We start from the raw sequence: 18,541 nt of genomic DNA, 5'->3' as shown, positions 1-18,541 counted from the left end.
TTTTCACAAGCATCTTTGCATGGTTGATTTCCTTGATGCCACATAACAACTAAGGGATGAGTAACACTGCCCTGGCCAGGTAGTTCAGTTGGTTGGAGCATCATCCTGTACACCAAAAGATTGTGGGTTGATTCCTGGTCAGGACACATACCTAGGTTGAGGGTTCGATCCTCAGTCAGGGTGCAGACGGAAGGCACTGATAGATGTTTCTCTCTCACATGGATGTTTCTCTCTCTGTCTCTCTTTCCCTTTCTTCCTTTCTCTCTCTCTCTTAAATCAATAAACATATCCTTGGGTGAGGATAAAAAAAGGGGAAAGGCCCAGCCTGTGTGGCCCAGTGCTTGAGCATCAACCTATGAACCAGAAGGTCACAGATGACTTCCAGTTAGGGCACATGCTCAAGTTGCAGGCTCGATCCCTGAGGGGGGTGGGGGGGGGGGGGTAAGGAGCATACAGGAGGCAACAAATCAATGATACTCTCTCATCATTGATGTTTTTATCTCTTTCCCTCTCCCTTCCTCTCTGAAATCAATAAAATATATTGTAAAAGGCGGGGGGGATGAGTAATACAGCATAGAGATGTCTCTAATATTGTTGCCAGTAAACGCACAAGAAATAAAAATTAATGGCTGGAAGCTCCAGCAGGCACACATTGACTCAACCTTCTAAAACCTTTCCCAGAGCTGCTCAAAAGAAGAGCTGCCTTGTAGGTATTAGGCTCATCTGTCTGGAATCCTGTGGGACAGTTTTTAAATCTGTAGGTCAGATCATGATCCATTATAAGGTTCTGAAATCACTTAAGCATAACCTGGCCAGAATTTTTTAAAACATGACAAAAAACAGAGTAGAGTGAAAAGTATACTGCTGCATGTATTAAGGATGAAAGTATTGTTTCACGATGACTTGCTTTGATTTTTGGTGTGTGCATGTTTTCATATGTTCACACAAAAATTTTTGTACACAGAGGAACCAAGATGGCGGCATAGGTAAACACCTGTACTTGCTGCCTCTCACAACCATATCAAAATTACAACTAAAAGACAGAACAACTATCTTCCAGAACTGCAGGAAAGCTGGCTGAGTGGAAGTTCTACAACTAGAGAGGTGAAGAAGAAAGTGCATTGAGACTGGTAGGAGGTGTGGAGGCACGGAACAGGCTGGTACCCGAGTGTGCTGCTTTTTTAATCGAGAGGGAGATACAAACTCCCACTTGCTCATAACTCCAGTGCCAGGCGAGACTCTGGGGGACCCAGACACATATGGGGAGAAACTGGCATCGGGGCAGGAACATGGGGGCAGCTTTCTTCCGGACAGAGATGCTCGCAGTAGTCTTTGTTCTTGTGCTGGGACCTCCCCAGTGCATGGCTGACTGGCAGCCATTGCTGTTTGCTCTGCCCTGATGATTCTCTGAGACCCTGCCCCACCCAATTTACAACCCCACCTAAGCTGTGTGCAGTGGCTTTTGCATTTGAATGGCCTCTCCTTTCTCAGCCTAAAACCTGTCAGACAGCATCTGGGTCAGGGAGCCCCAAAGCAATCAATCCAGCAGCAGCAGCCTGCCTTGCTACACAGCTGGGCCTCGACTGGGCACTTCCAAACCCAATACAAAGAGGAGGAATATGAAGACCTCTCTGTAGCTCCTGCTTGGTGACCCCAGGCAATGGCTGGCTTTGCACCTCCTTGGAGATCCAAGAGCCAGTGTACCTAGTGGTTAGTGTGAGACAATACGAGATTACAACTGTTCACATCCATAAGTGACACACTCAAGGGGCAGACTCAGTGAGCACCAAAGCCCCACTGAAGCAAGTCTTGCCCCATAAGGGTGTCTCCAGCACAGAAGTTCTCCCACTGTAAACACAGCTGATTCTCACAGCCAATTGGCCTGGAGGTCAATTCCTCCCAGGGATAACTACAACAATCAAGGCTTAACTACAACAAGACTGTGCACAAAGCCCACAAAGTGGTGCACCAAGAGTGTCCACCTCAGGTAACTGGGGAGGCTGAGCCACTGGGCCCTATAGGACACCTAGCACAGAAAGCCACTCTATCAACACAGGGAAGCAGCCAAAATGCGGAGACAAAGAAACAGGTCACAAATGACAGAAATGGAGGAAAGCAAAATACTGGATATAGAGTTCAAAACCACACTTATAAGGTTTTTCAAGAATTTTCTAGAAACCGCCGATAAATTTAGTGAGACCCTCAATAAATCTAGTGAGACCCTCAAGGATATGAAAAAGGACCAAATAGAAATTAAGCATACATTGATTGAAATAAAGAATATTATACAGAGTTCCAACAGCAGACTAGAGGATCGCAAGAATCAAGTCAAAGATTTGAAATACGAAGAAGCAAAAAACACCCAACTGGAAAAACAAAAAGAAAAAAGAATCCAAAAATATAAAGATAGTGTAAGGAGCCTCTGGGACAACTTCAAGCGTACCAACATCCAAATTATGGGGGTGCCATAAAAAGAGAGAGAGCAAGATATTGAAAACCTATTTGAAGAAATAATGACAGAAAACTTCCCCTACCTGGTGAAAGAAACAGACTTACAAGTCCAGGAAGTGCAGAGAACCCCAAACAAAAGGAATCCAAAGAGGACCACACCAAGACACATCATCATTAAAATGCCAAGAGCAAAAGACAAAGAGAGAATCTTAAAAGCAGCAAGAGAAAAAAAGTCAGTTACCTACAAGGGAGTACCCATACGACTGTCAGCTGATTTCTCAACAGAAACTATGCAGGCCAGAAGGGAGTGGCAAGAAATATTCAAAGTGATGAATAGGAAGAACCTACAACCAAGATTACTTTACCCAGCAAAGCCATCATTCAGAATTGAAGGTCAAATAAAGAGCTTCACAGATAAGAAAAAGCTAAAGGAATTCATCACCACCAAACCAGTATTATATGAAATGCTGAAAGGTATCCTTTAAGAAGAGGAAGAAGAAGAAAAAGGTAAAGATACAAATTATGAACAACAAATACACATCTATCAACAGGTGAATCTAAAAATCAAGTGAATAAATAATCTGATGAACAGAATAAACTGGTGAATATTATAGAATCAGGGGCATAGAAAGGGAGTGGACTGACTATTCTCGGGTGTGGGAAGAGACTGGACAAAAATCTTACACCTATGGATGAGGACAGTGGGTGGTGGGGTAAGGGCAGAGGGTGGGGTGGGGACCGGGTGAAGGGGAGCTATGGGGGGAAAAAAGAGGAACAACTGTAATAATTTGAACAATAAAGATTTAATTTACAAACAAAACAAAACAACACTTTTGTACAAATGTTAATAAGAGTGTTATGCATAATTCCCCAAAAGGGGGGGGAGGATATTCATCAAAATGAATGGAAAATGGAATATCATTCAGCAATAAAAAGGAATGAAGTAACACATACTACAATATGAATGAACCATGAAAGCATTATGCTAAATGGAAAAAACTAGTCACAAAAGAGCACATAGTGTAGGATTCCTTGTGTATGAAATGTCTAGAAGAGGCAAGTCTATACGGACAGAAAGTAGATTTGTGGCCGCCTACGGCTAGGTTTGAGAGTAGGCAGTACAGGAGAGAGTTTGGAGAATGCGTATGAGGTTTCTTTTTTGAGGTGATGGAAATGCTTTAAACTTGATTGTGGTGGTGGTGATTGTACAACTGTTTGAATATACTAATAAACTGAATTGTAGACTATTGTTATATACGTAAATTCTATGATATGTAAATTATATTTCAATAAAGTTCTTACAAAAACCTATTATATATAATTAAAATATGGCCCAGCTGGCATGGCTCAGTGGTTGAGCATTGACCTACGAACCAGGAGGTCACAGCTCAATTCCCAGTCAAGGGCACATGACCGGGTTGTGGGCTTGATCTCCAGTAGGGGCATGCAGGAGGCAGCTGATTGATGATTCTCTCTCATCATTGATGTTTCTATCTCTCTCTCCCTCTCCCTTCTTCTCTGAAATGAATAAAAATATTTTTTAAAAATATGAATAATTTTGTTCCTGAGATTATAGTAGGTCAGTTGGAGTCATGAAAACAATTAATTTCTGTGGGCCAGTTACTGGATCTTAACATTTTGATGGAATTGCCTCTCCACCACAAGCCCTTATTTTCTTTTCTGATCTTAAACCTACTTTCAGATCCTTCATTCACACTAACATGTATATGCTTCAAAACAGCCCAAAGGGCCATCCCTCCCTGCGGTCTCTACTTATTCTAAAGGGATTGTTCTCTAGGGGTGTTCTTTCTGGTTTCAATTAGATGTGCAGAGCTTTTAGAGGCATGGAGATCTCATGGAGTCACAGTACTATATGGGTAACATCTACCACCTAAGAAACAAAGACAGTAAAATATTTTATGTTACCTTGTTAGCCCCTAAAAGAGCAGTAAATTGAAAAAATAAAACATTATTAGACAAGATGTACCTGAAACTTGTCTACAAAAAAAAAGAAAAAGAAAGAAAGAGGATATGGCCTCAGTTTAAAACTACAGTTAAAGAAAAAAAATCAAACCTCTGAGAACAAATATCAAGGGAACTCCTTGGCTGAACTCCATGTCATATGAGTTCAGATCCATCAAAAATATTGTGTGTCACTCTCTGAGAAGACACACATCATTGTCTTAAAGAAAACACAGCTCTAGGCAGCAAATGGCAAAATCTTGTGAATAAAGTCACACACAAAGGTTAAATAGCTTGGATTTATTTTTGTTGGGAGAGACGGGGCTATAAATTGACACGAATGATTTTGTCACGGTGATTAAGGCAGCCAAGAGACAACAAGGTGGCTTTATGAGGTAAAATGACAGTGTACCAATCATTGTCTGAGTTTCCACCACTTTCTCCAGTGTTCCCTCTCCTCATCATCATGGCCCTGCCTTTCCTAATAAGCCCTGCCTCAAACCTGAAGCAAGAGAACAGCTATTTCAGTTCAGATGCTCAAGGTGATGGGATTCTCCCAGAGCCTGTGAATACTACAGCCAGGGTAGCTCTGCTGGGCCGGCAAGAATACATGTGGGGGAAGGGAAGAAAGAGGTCAGAGATAAGGCACAAATGTGGAAGGAGGCCCGTCCTCCTCTTGAACCCATCCCAACAAAAGACGAGTAATCCAGAGGAAAGAAATACTGCAACTGGTTGAAAATACACCAACAGTATGTAAAATCAGTAACAAATGGTCACAGAACATTTTTTCTGCATCTTTGAGACAGAAAACTCAAACAGAGGACAGAACATAAATATTTGCTGAGCATCCACCATGCATCAGGCACAGTGCTAAGCAGTGAACAAACGATGTTGGATAGGAATGATAGTCTATCTCATGGGGACACCTTCCATTGACACACCCAAGTGATCAGTGCTTTAATCCCCACCTCCCAACCCACCATAACATACACATAAGCAGGGGTGATTTTATGACAGGCCTGTGAGGCAAGTTTTACTTTCAATATACCTGTAAAAGTGCCTCATCATTCCTTAGTACTGTGTCTGAATCCTCTAGCAACTGGCAATGGAACAGTCTGGAAGACTTTGAGAAGAAGTGACATGCTCAACAAGGGTGGAGGATGCAGTGAGCACATAACTCACTGTTTAAATCTAGGGGGTTATGAGCAATGAGAACAGGAGAATGATTTTAAAAAGGCAATTAGTCGGACAGTGAAGAACAGAAGGGACATCTGAATCCACACCCAAAGAAGAGAAGGAATAGAAACAATTTAAGGGGAACAAAAGAAATGAACAGGAAAAAAAAAAGAAACACACACACACACACACACACACACACACACACACACACACACACGCGCGCGCTTACTGGTAAGTAGTTAAATGCAAAGCTTGTTGAACTATAACACATTTTCCAAATCCCAAAATAAGTTAGGTCCAGCACTGTGCAGCAGAGATGGTTCCCAACACTGAATGTAAATAACCTTTCAGGGACTTGTTTTTTACTGTAGTTGCTAAGGGAAAAAGAGGCACTCGACAGAAATAGAGTGGGGTCATAGGGAAAGTGAACAGAGCAAGGCTGAATTCCCAGGAAAATGACAAATGGAAAGAAGCAACAGGAAAGTGACAGAACCTGTACTGAGAGAGGAGGAAAGAAAGAGAAAAGAAATAATTGACCAGAAAAAAAACCGATATGACAACAGAGATCTGGGGCATAAGAATGGAACAGGGCTCTATAAGTCATGGCATCGGTGATTTCATTCAGTTGACATGGGTTTGTTGAGAACTTGCTATGTACAAGGCTCTGTGTTCAATGCTGGGAAGAAATAAAAATGAAGATGAGGATGCATGCCTTCACTCAATGTTTTTCTATCCAATAAATAAATATAAAATAATGTTTACACCCCATCACCCTATGATAACTGCAAACTTCATGATTTCATAATCAGAACATTTAAGAAATGTCCTAACCAGACAAAACAGACTTCAAAACAAAGGCTATAACAAGAGACAAAGAAGGACCCAACAATTCCACTTGTGGGTATTCATCTAAAGGAACCTAAAACACTAAATCAAAAAAAATATATGCACCATATGTTGATTGCAGCATCCCATATAATACCAGCCTAATATGCTAAGTGTCTTACCATTTGTTCAACTGTTTGGCCGGTCGCTATGATGTGCACTGATCACCAGGGGGCTAGGGTCAGGCCGATCAGGACTAGGTGAGATGGGCAGGACACACCCTTGGAGCCCTCCCACAGTCCCTCCCTGGCCCTGATTGTGCACCGATGGGGTCCCTCACTTTGGCCTGCACCCTCTCGCAATCCGGGACCCCTCAGGGGATGTCCACAGGCCAGGCAGAGGGACCCCACTGGTGCATGAATCTGTGTACTGGGCCTCTAGTTATTTATAATAGCCAAGATATGGAAGCAACCTAAGTGTCCATCAATAGATAAATGAGCCCTAGCTGGTTTGTTCAGTAAAGCATCAGCCCAAGTGGGTTCAATTCCCTGTCAAAGGCATGAACCTGGGTTGCAGGTTCCATCCCAGCCCTGGCTGGGGTGCATATGGGAGGCAACCATTTGATGTGTCTCTCTCACATCAATGTTTCTCTCTCTTTTAATGTTATATTAGCTTCGAGTGTACAATTCAGTGTACACTGTCTTTCTCACCCCTTCCACTCTCTCTAAAAATCAATGGAAAAAATATCCTCCAATGAGGATTAACAAAAAAATGTTTTAAATAGATAAATGAATAAAGAAGTAGTAGTGTATATATTATACAATGAAATATGACTCAACCATAAAAAGGAATGAAATCTTGCCATCTGCAACAACATGGATGAATCTAGAGGGTATTGTGCTCAGTAAAATAAGTCAGATAGAGAAAGACAAATACCATATGATTTCACTTATATGTGGAATCTAAATAAATAAATAAATAAATAAGCAGAACAGAAACAGACTCATAGATACAGAGAACATTTTGACAATTGCCAGATGGGAGAAGGGTTGGGGAGATGGGTGAAAAAGGTGAAGAGATGAAGTACAAATTGATAGTTTTTTTTAGAATAGTCAAGGGGATATAGGGAGTACAGTCAATAATATTGTAAAAACTATGCATGGTATCAGATAGGCACTAGATTTATCAGGGTAATCACTTTGTAAGTAATATAAATGCCCAAGCATTGGGTTATATACTCAAAGCTAATATAATATAGTACATCAGTGTAATTGGAAGATAAAAAAAAATTTTTTTAAAAAGAAATGTCCTAAACAACTCATTAATCGATGACCTCAAGTAGATTTCATATTAAACTGGGTAAGTTATGAATTAATAGTATTTTCCTTCATTAAATATGAGAGAACATTGTCTATGCAAGATCATTAAGAACTCTAAGAACATTATGCTAAACTTACCTCAGAAATTAAATTAAATGAGAATTCTCAGTATCTCAGCATCAATATTCTTCCCCATTTTTATCATAATTCTGCCTTGGGTAGGAAAGTCTAAAACTACTGGCAAAATGTGAGCTCTTGAGGCCTGTCTGGGAAAGCATCATTGATTTCCCATCTTCAAAGAGTTATCTAATGTTCTTTACTTGGGCCAAAAAATACAACAAAAGGGCAACCATTGCTAAGTCTTAAAAATACTCTGGTACAAAATTAATTTTTAAAAAGGAGAAGAAAAATATTTATTTACCCTTGCTGATAAACATGATTCTGAAATTTTTCTTCAATATAAACAACAAATAGATTATTGAGCAGGGGTGGGGAGTGGGGCAGGTAAAGGATTAAGTTCTTTATTCTTTCTCTTTCCTGTTAGAATTGCTGATATTTCTGGATTATGATACAGCATTTTTAAAATTTTATTTTCAAGATGAAATTACATATAATAGTCTGTGCTAGGGAAAAACAGATTTATATCTTAAAAGCAACTCAAATGATGAAATCATAAGTAAGGAACATCTAGAACAGTGGTTCTCAACCTTCTGGCCCTTTAAATACAGTTCCTCGTGTTGTGACCCAACCATAAAATTACTTTTGTTGCTACTTCATAACTGTAATGTTGCTACTGTTATGAATCGTAATATAAATATCTGATATGCAGGATGGTCTTAGGCAACCCCTGTGAAAGGGTCGTTCGACCGCCAAAGGGATCGCGACCCACAGGTTGAGAACCACTGATCTAGAAGTATAAAATCAGTTTTTTTATAAAAGCATTTTTATTTTTATTTTTTCCTTTTTTTCTAATTTTAATTTTCAATTGCAGTTTACATTCAGTTTTATTTTGTATTAGTTTCAGGTGTGCAGCATAGTGGTTAGACATTCATTTACTTTACAGTGTTCCTCCCAATACTTCAAGTACTCACCTGGCACCATAAATAGTTATTATAATATTATTGACTATATTGCCTATGTTATAATTTACAAGCCTGTGACTATTCTGTAATTACTAATTTATACTTCTTAATCCCTTCACCTTTTTCACCCAGTCCCCAACCTCCCTCCCCTCTGGCAACCAGAAGTATGTATATATCTTAAAATAAAGCACACTGAACTCTATTTAATTATTTGTAAAATAATTATAATTATCAAAGGGGTCTATAAATTCAATATTTTAAAAGACTAAAATTATTCATGCATTTATCTATTTGGAACCCTACCTTGTTCCAAAAGGAATTTCAAGTTGTTTATATGGACAATTACAAGATAAAATAAAAATTTTAAGTAAATGAGGAAACTGGAGGTGAGGGAAAATTCATTAATTCAATAAATATTTATTGAACACTGACTCAGTGTTCTAGGCAATGGAGATGTGTCATGAATAAAGAGACAAGATCACTATTCTCATAGTTTACACATTCTAGTGATGGCATATTGGAAGAAAGACAATAAACAAACCAATCATTAAAAACAATGTCAAATGCTAACAAATGTTAGAAGACAACAGAGTAAAGTGATGTAATAAGGGAGAGGGTGAGGTGGGACTACTTTAAGAAAATGGGCAGAGGAAACCTCTCGGAGATTCCTTTTATCCTCAATATTTATTTTAATCAAAGTGTAACGTGCATATGATAATGTGCACAGATTCAAGATTTTTATGGCTGATATCTCAGAGGACTTTTGAGCTGAAATGGGGAGGATGAGAAGGAGCACGCTGATGAGAGAGTCAGGAAGCTGCTCTGAAAACTCACGCTGTGCCTTTCACTTTGCAGGAGGCCACAATCTGCCTCTAAATGTTTGGCATCCAACTCAAAGAAGGAAACAGTTACAGGACGAATCTCTCCTCTTGGTCCTGACGAGACATCATGTGATGTTTTCCAAGACTTCGATTAATACTGTAACTGGTTTCTCAGGAATATTTTGTACAATGTCCAAAATATCCTTTAGGAAAAAAAGCCCGGTAGATGACTGAAGAGGTCAAGGAAGTGACTGAGAAGACTGATAACCAATTCAGATACCAAACTCTCTTGTAACTAACTCAATCCAAAGAGACTTAAGAAAAAAAAAAATCTCTTAAATCTGAAGAACACCTAGAGCTCCTCAACCCTGGGTACAAATTGGAATCCACTGGGGAGATTTTTTAAAATACCCCCACCCAGGATCTCTGGAGGTGAGGTCAGGACACAACGGAGAAATAGAAGATAATTCTCCATAATTAGTTTCTTTTAAGCGAATTCATGGCACATTAAACTCCAACAAACATTCAGAGTGCAGATACTCTTTGCTGCCATTTAGATATTTCCATGTGCTTAAAAAGAACATGTGAGATAGCAGCAGACATTAGATCCATTTCTAGACATGAACATAACAAGTGCTAAACATGGCATCAGTGTGCCCCTGGGACCCTGGAGCTACTTGTTTTGTGAAGACAAAAATGAAACTTTGACAAGTGCTGGCGAGGATGCGGAGAAAAAGGAACCCTCCTGCACTGCTGGTGGGAATGCATACTGTGGAAAACAGTATGGCATTTCCTCAAGAAGTTAAAAATGGAACTCCTATTTGACCCAGTAATCCCACTTCTAGGACTATATCCCAAGAAACCAGAAACACCAATCAGAAAGGATATATGCACCCCTATGTTCATAGCAGCACAATTCACCATAGCTAAGATTTGGAAACAGCATAAGTGCCCATCAGCAGATGAGTGGATTAAAAAACTGTGGTACATCTACACAATGGAATACTACGCTGCTATAAAAAAGAAGGAATTCTTACCATTTGCAACAGCATGGATGGAACTGGAGAGCATTATGCTAAGTGAAATAAGCCAGTCAGAGAAAGATAAATATCACATGATCTCACTTATTTATGGGTAATAAAGACCATTATAAACTGATGAACAAAAATAGATACAGAGGCAGAGCAGCATCGAACAGACTGTCAAACTACAGCGGGAAGGCTGGGGAGAGTTGGGGGAGTGGTAAGAAATCAACCGAAGGACTTGTACGCATGCATATAAGCATAACCAATGGACACAAGATACTGGGGGGTAGGTGAGGCCAGGGGAAGGTCAAGGGGGAAAAAAAAAGGAGACATATGTAATACTCTTTGTAATACTTTAAGCAATAAAATAAAATTTTAAAAAAGATACTCTGTACCTTTTCCTTTAAAGAAGATTATATAAATATGGATCCTTCATCATCATTTCATGTTTCTGTTTTATAAAAATTATTTTACGAAAAACATATGTAATTTTGGTGTTGACTGGTGAATACTAAAACCTTTGATTTACCACAGTTCTAATAATCAGTGTACACATCCAGTTCCAAACAAAAAAAAACACACCTCCTCTAGGAGAAGTTTCTCCCCTATTAAATGTTAAGTCTCACTCTACATTCCATTCTCATTCTCTAGGTAGTGCAATGAAGCATCCCTGCTGTGTTCTGCAAGCTTCTTCTCTAAGAGACTTCGTAAGTTTAACAAGCATTTTCAAGCACTGAATGAAATAAATAGTTCCAATGGGGCAGATGTAAGAAATCTTTGACCCCAGGGTCACCGAATGACATCTAAGAAAATGTTGGTGGTCTCCTACCCTAGGCCAGTTTAGCACCGTGGTTAAGCACACAGGCAGTGCAATGGAGCTGAGGTGCCTGGGTTCAAGTGGCCTCAGCCACCTTCCAGCTCTGTGATTTTGCAGCTGACAAGCATTACCTGTCACAGGATTCCTGTAAGGATGCAATGAGTTTATGTACATCAAGTACTCAGAAAATCATTTGGCACATAAAATGTCACCACATTAAGTTACCGCAGATTAAATATTTTAGTACATACTAGAACATATGATAACACTACTGTATTTATTTCTTTTCCTGAATTCTCTTTCCTTCCTCCTACTCTCTATTCTCCCCTCAAGTTTTCTTCCTCTTCTTCAGCTCTTCCTCCTCCTTGTATTAACATTCTTTTTCTCTTTGGGGCTTTTCCATGGACTTAATGATAAATGTGGCTCTATCTGAGCCCCATGGAAGACCTCATAGGTTCACCCTCAGTGTTGTGACATTAAAGCCAGCCCCAGGCCATGGACTTTTAGGAGGGGATTTAATCATTAAAAATGATAAAACACCTGGCATTCTTTGAAATATAAGAAAGCAAATAAAACTTAAAAAAAAATTGTATCAACCCCTAAGCTCTTAGAATAATTCAGAATTTTCCATGTGTAGCTATAAAGAACCTATGAAAGACAGGCTCTTTTTGTGCACAGTAAAATCATTAGGCAGAATTTCAAAGATGCCCCAAAGAAATATATACAAATTGGGAACCTCATAAAGTAAAAACAAGATTTAAGGGAAACTCCTACAATTCTGAATTTCATTTTCTCTTAACTATTTAATTGGTAGGGGAGTAGAAATGAACTAAGAAACGTCTCCTTCCTATTTACAGCAGCAGGACAAAGTTATGATTGGTGGGGAAATTTTATCAATATTGAGCTACTTAGGTTTAACAAATGCACATTAAGAAAAAACAAGGTTTGTGCTCTCCTTGCAAAATACTTCTAAAACTGTAATTCTAGGAGCCCTTTTCCGCCAGGGAAGCAGTACTGCAGACACTTCACCATCAAGCTGACTCAGAGCTCCCAAGTGAAATAGCACAATTTTAAGTACAGCTCATCCATGCTTAGGCATATGTATAAATAAAATCATAAAAAGGGAGCACTCCTACTGCTTGCCATCTTGCTGCCACCTTGCACTTTCCCCATTCGTTACTGATTATCAAAACGATGACAAACTGTAGGTCTATGTTCTTGGCACCTGACCAACTACTTGAGAAGCTGCAACACTTTCCAGGGAACGAGACAGAGAAATAAGTAGCCCACCCATTTGCTAACAACAAAGTCTTCTGACAAAAAGAAATTCTGCTATTTGTAGAGACATGCAATGACTGGGTGAAAAACAAATTATTGAAAATTTATAGGGTGACCACACAACAAAATAAATCACCAAGGAACCTTTCTTTGATGGCACAGAAATCTGTCACACATGGCTAGCAGACAAGGAGTAACCAGTAAGGTGCTTAATCTTAAAAATAGCAATTTCATGATTATGAACAGGGGTCCTCAAACTACGGCCCGCGGGCCACATGCAAATACAATATTGTATTTGTTCCCGTTTTGTTTTTTTACTTCAAAATAAGATATGTGCAGTGTTCATAGTTTTTTTAAACTATAGTCCGGCCCTCCAATGGTCTGAGGGACAGTGAACTGGCCCCCTGTTTAAAAAGTTTGAGAACCCCTGATTATCAGTATCAAATCATCAGTAAGACTCAGTAGGTGATATCGTGCTCATAGGGGTGTCCGGTTAAAAGTATGTTCTGTTCTTTTATCTGCAAACATACAATTCCTTCAGCACAAATAATTTCAAGTGAGAAGACAAGACACTGAGCGTTTTGAGTATTATAGTTGAGTGTTATTTTACAAGACTGAAATTACTTCAGACGAGGTAGACAACCTGGAGGAAAGCAAGGTTACCCACAGCAAATATGTCATTGACTATCATTTCCAGGACTTTGTGGCATAATAAGCTTTTGGTATCATCCCACTTGGGATAAAAATAAAGCATGCATTCAAGTAACTGCCCATGTAATAAAGAAATATTTTGCAATATGGACTCATACCAACAGAATTATTATTTCACACAAAATTGCCAGTATTTCCACAAAACTAAAATGTAAATTTCTCCCCAAAATATGTGTTCTGCTCCATTTAGTGATAAAAACTGAAAAAAGGACACATTAGGAGTAAAATTGAGGTATGTTATACTATCACAGTTCTGTGAGCTTTCTGAAATTTAATACATGGCTTGTTTCCTTACTCTGGGTCAACGGCTTGATCTTATCTGGTGAGAGATAACTCCTGACTTACTGGAGATGACCTTTAAGGTCTCTTCCATCTCTAGCACCGTTAGATTCCACTTGGTTATGTAAATTTGAGTAATCTGTAAATTATTCCTGGGAATGTGTTAAACTTAGGTGAGTAGGGCATCATTTTTGCATTAAAGTGATGTCACAAAACTAAATAGTACTCAAGAAGCCTGGGGGAGTTTGTTATTTAACAAAAACTCACAGTATTTACAACATGCCCAACATTGTTCTAAATGCTTTGTAAATATTAATTCATTTCTATAGTATTTTCAGTCTACTTGAAAACTAAGTTTCTGTGAAGCTTAATGAGTATGTGAATTGGCATTTACCTATTAATTAAAGTAAATAAACCCATTCACTGACTCTTTGAAATTAAAACTATTCATTTCTAACAATTAAGATTATCCCATGATAACACAAATCTGGTCAATTAACTCTCCCTATGAAAATCTGAGATTGCCTTTAGGACCAAGTCCAAACTCTTTAGCAAACCATGAAGGTGCCGCAGCATCTCCCTGCTTTCCTGTTTTGTCTCATCTGTCCCTTAAATCTGAACTATTTGCGGTTAACAAAAATGTGTCCTGCCCTGATCGGTGTGGCTCAGTGGATAGAGCGTCAGCCTGCGGACTGAAGGGTCCCAGGTTCGATTCCTGTCTAGGGCATGTACCTTGGTTGCGCGCACATCCCCAGTAGGGGGTGTTCAGGAGGCAGCTGATCAATGTTTCTCTCTCAACGATGTTTCTAACTCTCTATCCCTCTCCCTTCCTCCCTGTACAAAAATCAATAAAATATATATTTTTTTAAAAAAATGTGTCCTGACTCCATGTGCCTATATACTTGCTGCCCCTTGGGTTTCATGCTCCTGACCCTTCCCTTTAATCTGGCCAATTCCTACTCTCAAAACAGAGCTCACACTGCACCTCCCCGCAAAAGTCCATCCTGACTGTTCCCTGGGTTAAATAATAGGTCTTCTCTGCTTCCAGTTTTCTGGGACCACCTCCAGAAAATCACACACAGAAGGGCAGAATGTAACTGCTATTTACTCGTCCATTTTCCCACTTGTCTCTAAATCCCTTAAAGGTGAAAAATGTGCCTTTTCTCTTTAATATGTTTTTTATTTTTTTAGAGAGAGAGAAAGAAACATGGATGAGAGAAACATTGATATGCTGCCTCCTGCACGCCTCCTACTGGGGATGAAGCCCACAGGAGGAATCCTATGTGCCCTAACCAGGAATCGAACCAGTGACTTCTTGGTTCACGGGTCAGTGCTCAACCACTGAACCACACTGGCTGGGCTCTTTTCTCTTTAATTCCCAGGGCCTTGCACAGTAGTTGGTACACAGAAGAGGCTCAAGTAAATAAATGCCTTTAAATCAACAAATCAACAAATGAATATGTGTTTTGTGAGCTAACAGAAAATCCTCCTGATTTTATTTCTAAAGTAGAAAGGAAGTTGCTAAAAATATCTAAGGGTAGCTAAGATGCCATCAATTATATCTATTTAATTACCAAAGAAATACCAAGGGCCACATACAATCACCTTATGTTTTCAGGTCAAATTACAGCTCTTAGGAAACTAGAAATGCCACAATGCAAGAAAATTCCTTAGTTCCCTTACTGCCAGAAAAGTTGGCGTATGGCAAGTAGGTCTTCACAACTCTGCCCAATTCAGTCCTCGTATCAGTGATTTCTAACTAGAGTTTAAGGAGCACGGCAAGCTGCATGGGCTCCCCAGGTGATCCAGACATCCAGCCAGATGTGCTGTGTATACTTTACTACGTGCCAGGCACTGAGATGACTTCCTGTGATAATTACTTTGATGACAAGACAGTATCTTCACTTTCACTGCTGACTTGAATTAGTAATCTATTCGTGCGTTTAACCTAATTCCTACCAATTCATTCACCCCTCACTGAAGGCAGAGTCATTCTTTTCAGTTGTGAGGTTTATTGCTGTAGAAAGCAGAAACTGCAGGGGCCCAAGGTATCTTCTGCCCCAAGTGGAGAGGCCTAGGAACAAAAAAAAAAACCCTGCAGAAGTCGAGCTCCATAAACGGGGAGCAAAGGAGGAGGACTGGCCTGTTTTCCCAAGTGCTGGTCTTTCACCAACACAGAGAAGGGCAGAGGTTCTGTAGACAGTACCAGCCTGCGGCAGAAACAGCACCTGCAGATTCAGTCCTGCACTTCTCTTTCTGTGCTTCTCTGCTTCCTTCTGTCTCCCTTGCTCTCTGAGAAAGGCTTTGTGATTTGTATTAAAGCACTGGCTCTATCAGCAAAAATTCACATTGTAGGAAACTCTACAGGATGAAAGACCCCAGGTCTTCAGTGAATATATTGCAAGGGAAAACAAACCAAAAAAAGTAGAGGGGAAACTATGTAGTAAAGAGACTTCAAAACAAAACACACTAATTGCAGTCGAAAGACATTATTTGGGTTCTGGATCAAACAAACAAACATAAATATGTATGTATTATGTGTATATACAGTATATTTACTTAATATATTTATATACATTTTAACATATTTACATATTTAATGTATGTATGTTAGATATTATATGGTTACATTTTTTAAAGAATCCTTATCTTTTAGAAATGCTGAGTGAACTTTTAATAAATGAAATGATATCATATGCTTCAAAATAATACAAGAAGGGGAAGAAAATAGGTAGGATATAGGTAAAAGAAGATTGATAATTGAATTAATTGGTAATTAAGTTGCTAATTGTCAAAGCGGGGTTCATTACAATATTCTACTTTTGTGTGTGTTTAAAATTTATTCCTCCACAACAATAATTCTAACTTATTGGAAAATAAGACAGTGCCCTCTGCTTCTTCAGTTTTACTATGGAAACAAGTTAAAATGAAAAAGAAAAATGGGCATTTAACAAATATTAATTCAAATCATGGAATCTTTCATTAAAGGCTTGGCATATTAGATTTTTTACTACAATAATCTAACTTTGATAACTTATTTAAATTAATTCCTCAGTTATATTAAAATTTTAACATTTGGCTACAAATACCAATTTAAATGGTATTTTTCTATTTTTACATATTTTACACATACAAATTGTAAGTTTGCTTCAGTTAAGTTTACAAAATTTCAACTACATGAACAAGTTCTGTCTTAATATGCAATTACAGGTAGGTGAACTGGTTGCCAGAATGATGTATATGAATTCAAAAAAATGTTTACAGAGCCCCAGATATTTACTGAAATTCACCAGAAAGTGCAAAATAATTTTCAGGCATACCTGTGGATGTGTAATATTAATCCAAATGCAGGTAGCTGGTAAATTTCGATTTTTTAAAATCATAATTTACAAGTGCCCAATAAATACCATGGCCCTAATTACACCAACAAGGCTTCTACCAACGAAGAAAGCGGGGAGGGGGACGTCTTTTCTAGAAAGTGGAGGTGATTGGACACAAATCTGGGGTCCACATATTGAGCGAGAGGAGAACCCTTCAGTTTAGGTTATTTTTATGGTTTGAGTTTAGTTAGGGATGTCTATGTTTGTTTCTCCAATTTTCTACAGCACCAGTTGTGGTTTAAATCACTTATAAGTCTTCTCTTCCCATTAAAACAACCACCACAATAATAATGATGCAAATCCTGCCCAAATATCATATCCCTTCTTGCCCATGCATGGCCTTTTGCTTTTCCTTGAGGAGAGAAGGTCTCCGCCCTTTCGCTCAGTAGCCGTACTGCTGGAGGCAAACTGCACAAACTCCTCTTACGCGCAGGCCCTGGCCTGGGGTTGTTCGGGGGATTTTGTCCCCCCTTTCCGATTTTTATTTTTATTTTCATTTTTTTAAGCAGGGAGCGTCCTACTGGACTAGTAGGATTTCTACTCAGGCGCTCATTTCACCTAAGACACCGCATCTCCAGGGCAACCGAGAGCAAACGCGGAGTCTCGGGTGGGCTGGGCAGCGCAGAGGACCACCCTCCCGGGACCGCGCCTCTCACCTGAGCGCCGCGGGGGTCGCCCCGCACCCGCGTGGTAAGCGTGTCGTGCCCTGTTTCGTCTTCGTCGCCAGCGCGATAGAGGAGCCGGAGTGGCACGATGCTCTGGCGCTCCAGGAAGCCGTTTTCGTTCCTCCTCTCCAGCTCAGTCAACGAGGCGTCTCCTCCAGGCAGGAAGGGGAGAAGGAGGGAATAGGAAGAAAATGCGAAAATAATGACCCTGACTCACAATCGTCGGTCCTGCGGCCCGACCCCTCCCCTCTGAACATTCCACCTCCCCGTCCCTCCCGGACCCCAGCTGGGAAGGACGCAGGCACCAATCGGAGAGCCTGGGACCCGCTCCTCTGAGCGCATCCAGGATAGGGGCCCAGAAGCAGAGCACCCCTTCCCCATCCGCCGCATGCCTCTTCTTCAAAAGAAAAACAGACATCTGACCAAAGACTTCTAATGCATCCGCGCGCCCCCACACGTATTTTTGCTCCACTTTTCCAAATAAAAAAAAATCTCCCCGCGCACTCGGAAAATGGGGATGCCCCTTTGCAATGCGCCGGAGGGCTGTAGAGATGCCCGGCGAATGGTACGTCCCTAAGCCACAGAGGGTGGCGAACTTACCTGCCCGGCCGCCGCGCACCAACGGGCAGGTCCCCAGGGCGCAGAGCAGCAAGATGGGCACGGACGCCGCCGCCGCCGCCTGCATGGTGCTGCCGTCAGCCACCTCGCTGGAGACGCTCAGCTCTTCATGCCGGGTCAGCTGGTCCG

General features: G+C 40.2%; 1 protein-coding gene across 19 annotated transcripts in view; it reads right to left on the bottom strand.

Moving 5' to 3' along the window:
• ADAM22 (ADAM metallopeptidase domain 22) overlaps positions 1-18,541 on the bottom strand; it is a 177,997-nt gene extending 159,456 nt beyond the window's left edge. For all 19 annotated transcript variants that reach the window (XM_070424186.1, XM_070424187.1, XM_070424189.1 and 16 more), the window contains exons 1-2: positions 18,395-18,541; positions 17,786-17,946 (exon numbers count right to left, since the gene is read on the bottom strand). In XM_070424186.1, the coding sequence (XP_070280287.1) occupies positions 17,786-17,946; positions 18,395-18,479 (246 nt within the window). In that variant the 5' untranslated portion in view covers positions 18,480-18,541. The remainder of the gene's footprint in view (positions 1-17,785; positions 17,947-18,394) is intronic.

Source organism: Myotis yumanensis, unplaced genomic scaffold (genome assembly GCF_028538775.1).
Source record: "Myotis yumanensis isolate MYYU_CA2020_CCGP unplaced genomic scaffold, mMyoYum1.0.hap1 SCAF_9, whole genome shotgun sequence".
Lineage (NCBI taxonomy): Eukaryota > Metazoa > Chordata > Mammalia > Chiroptera > Vespertilionidae > Myotis > Myotis yumanensis.
This window is presented reverse-complemented; position numbering and strand designations above follow the sequence as displayed.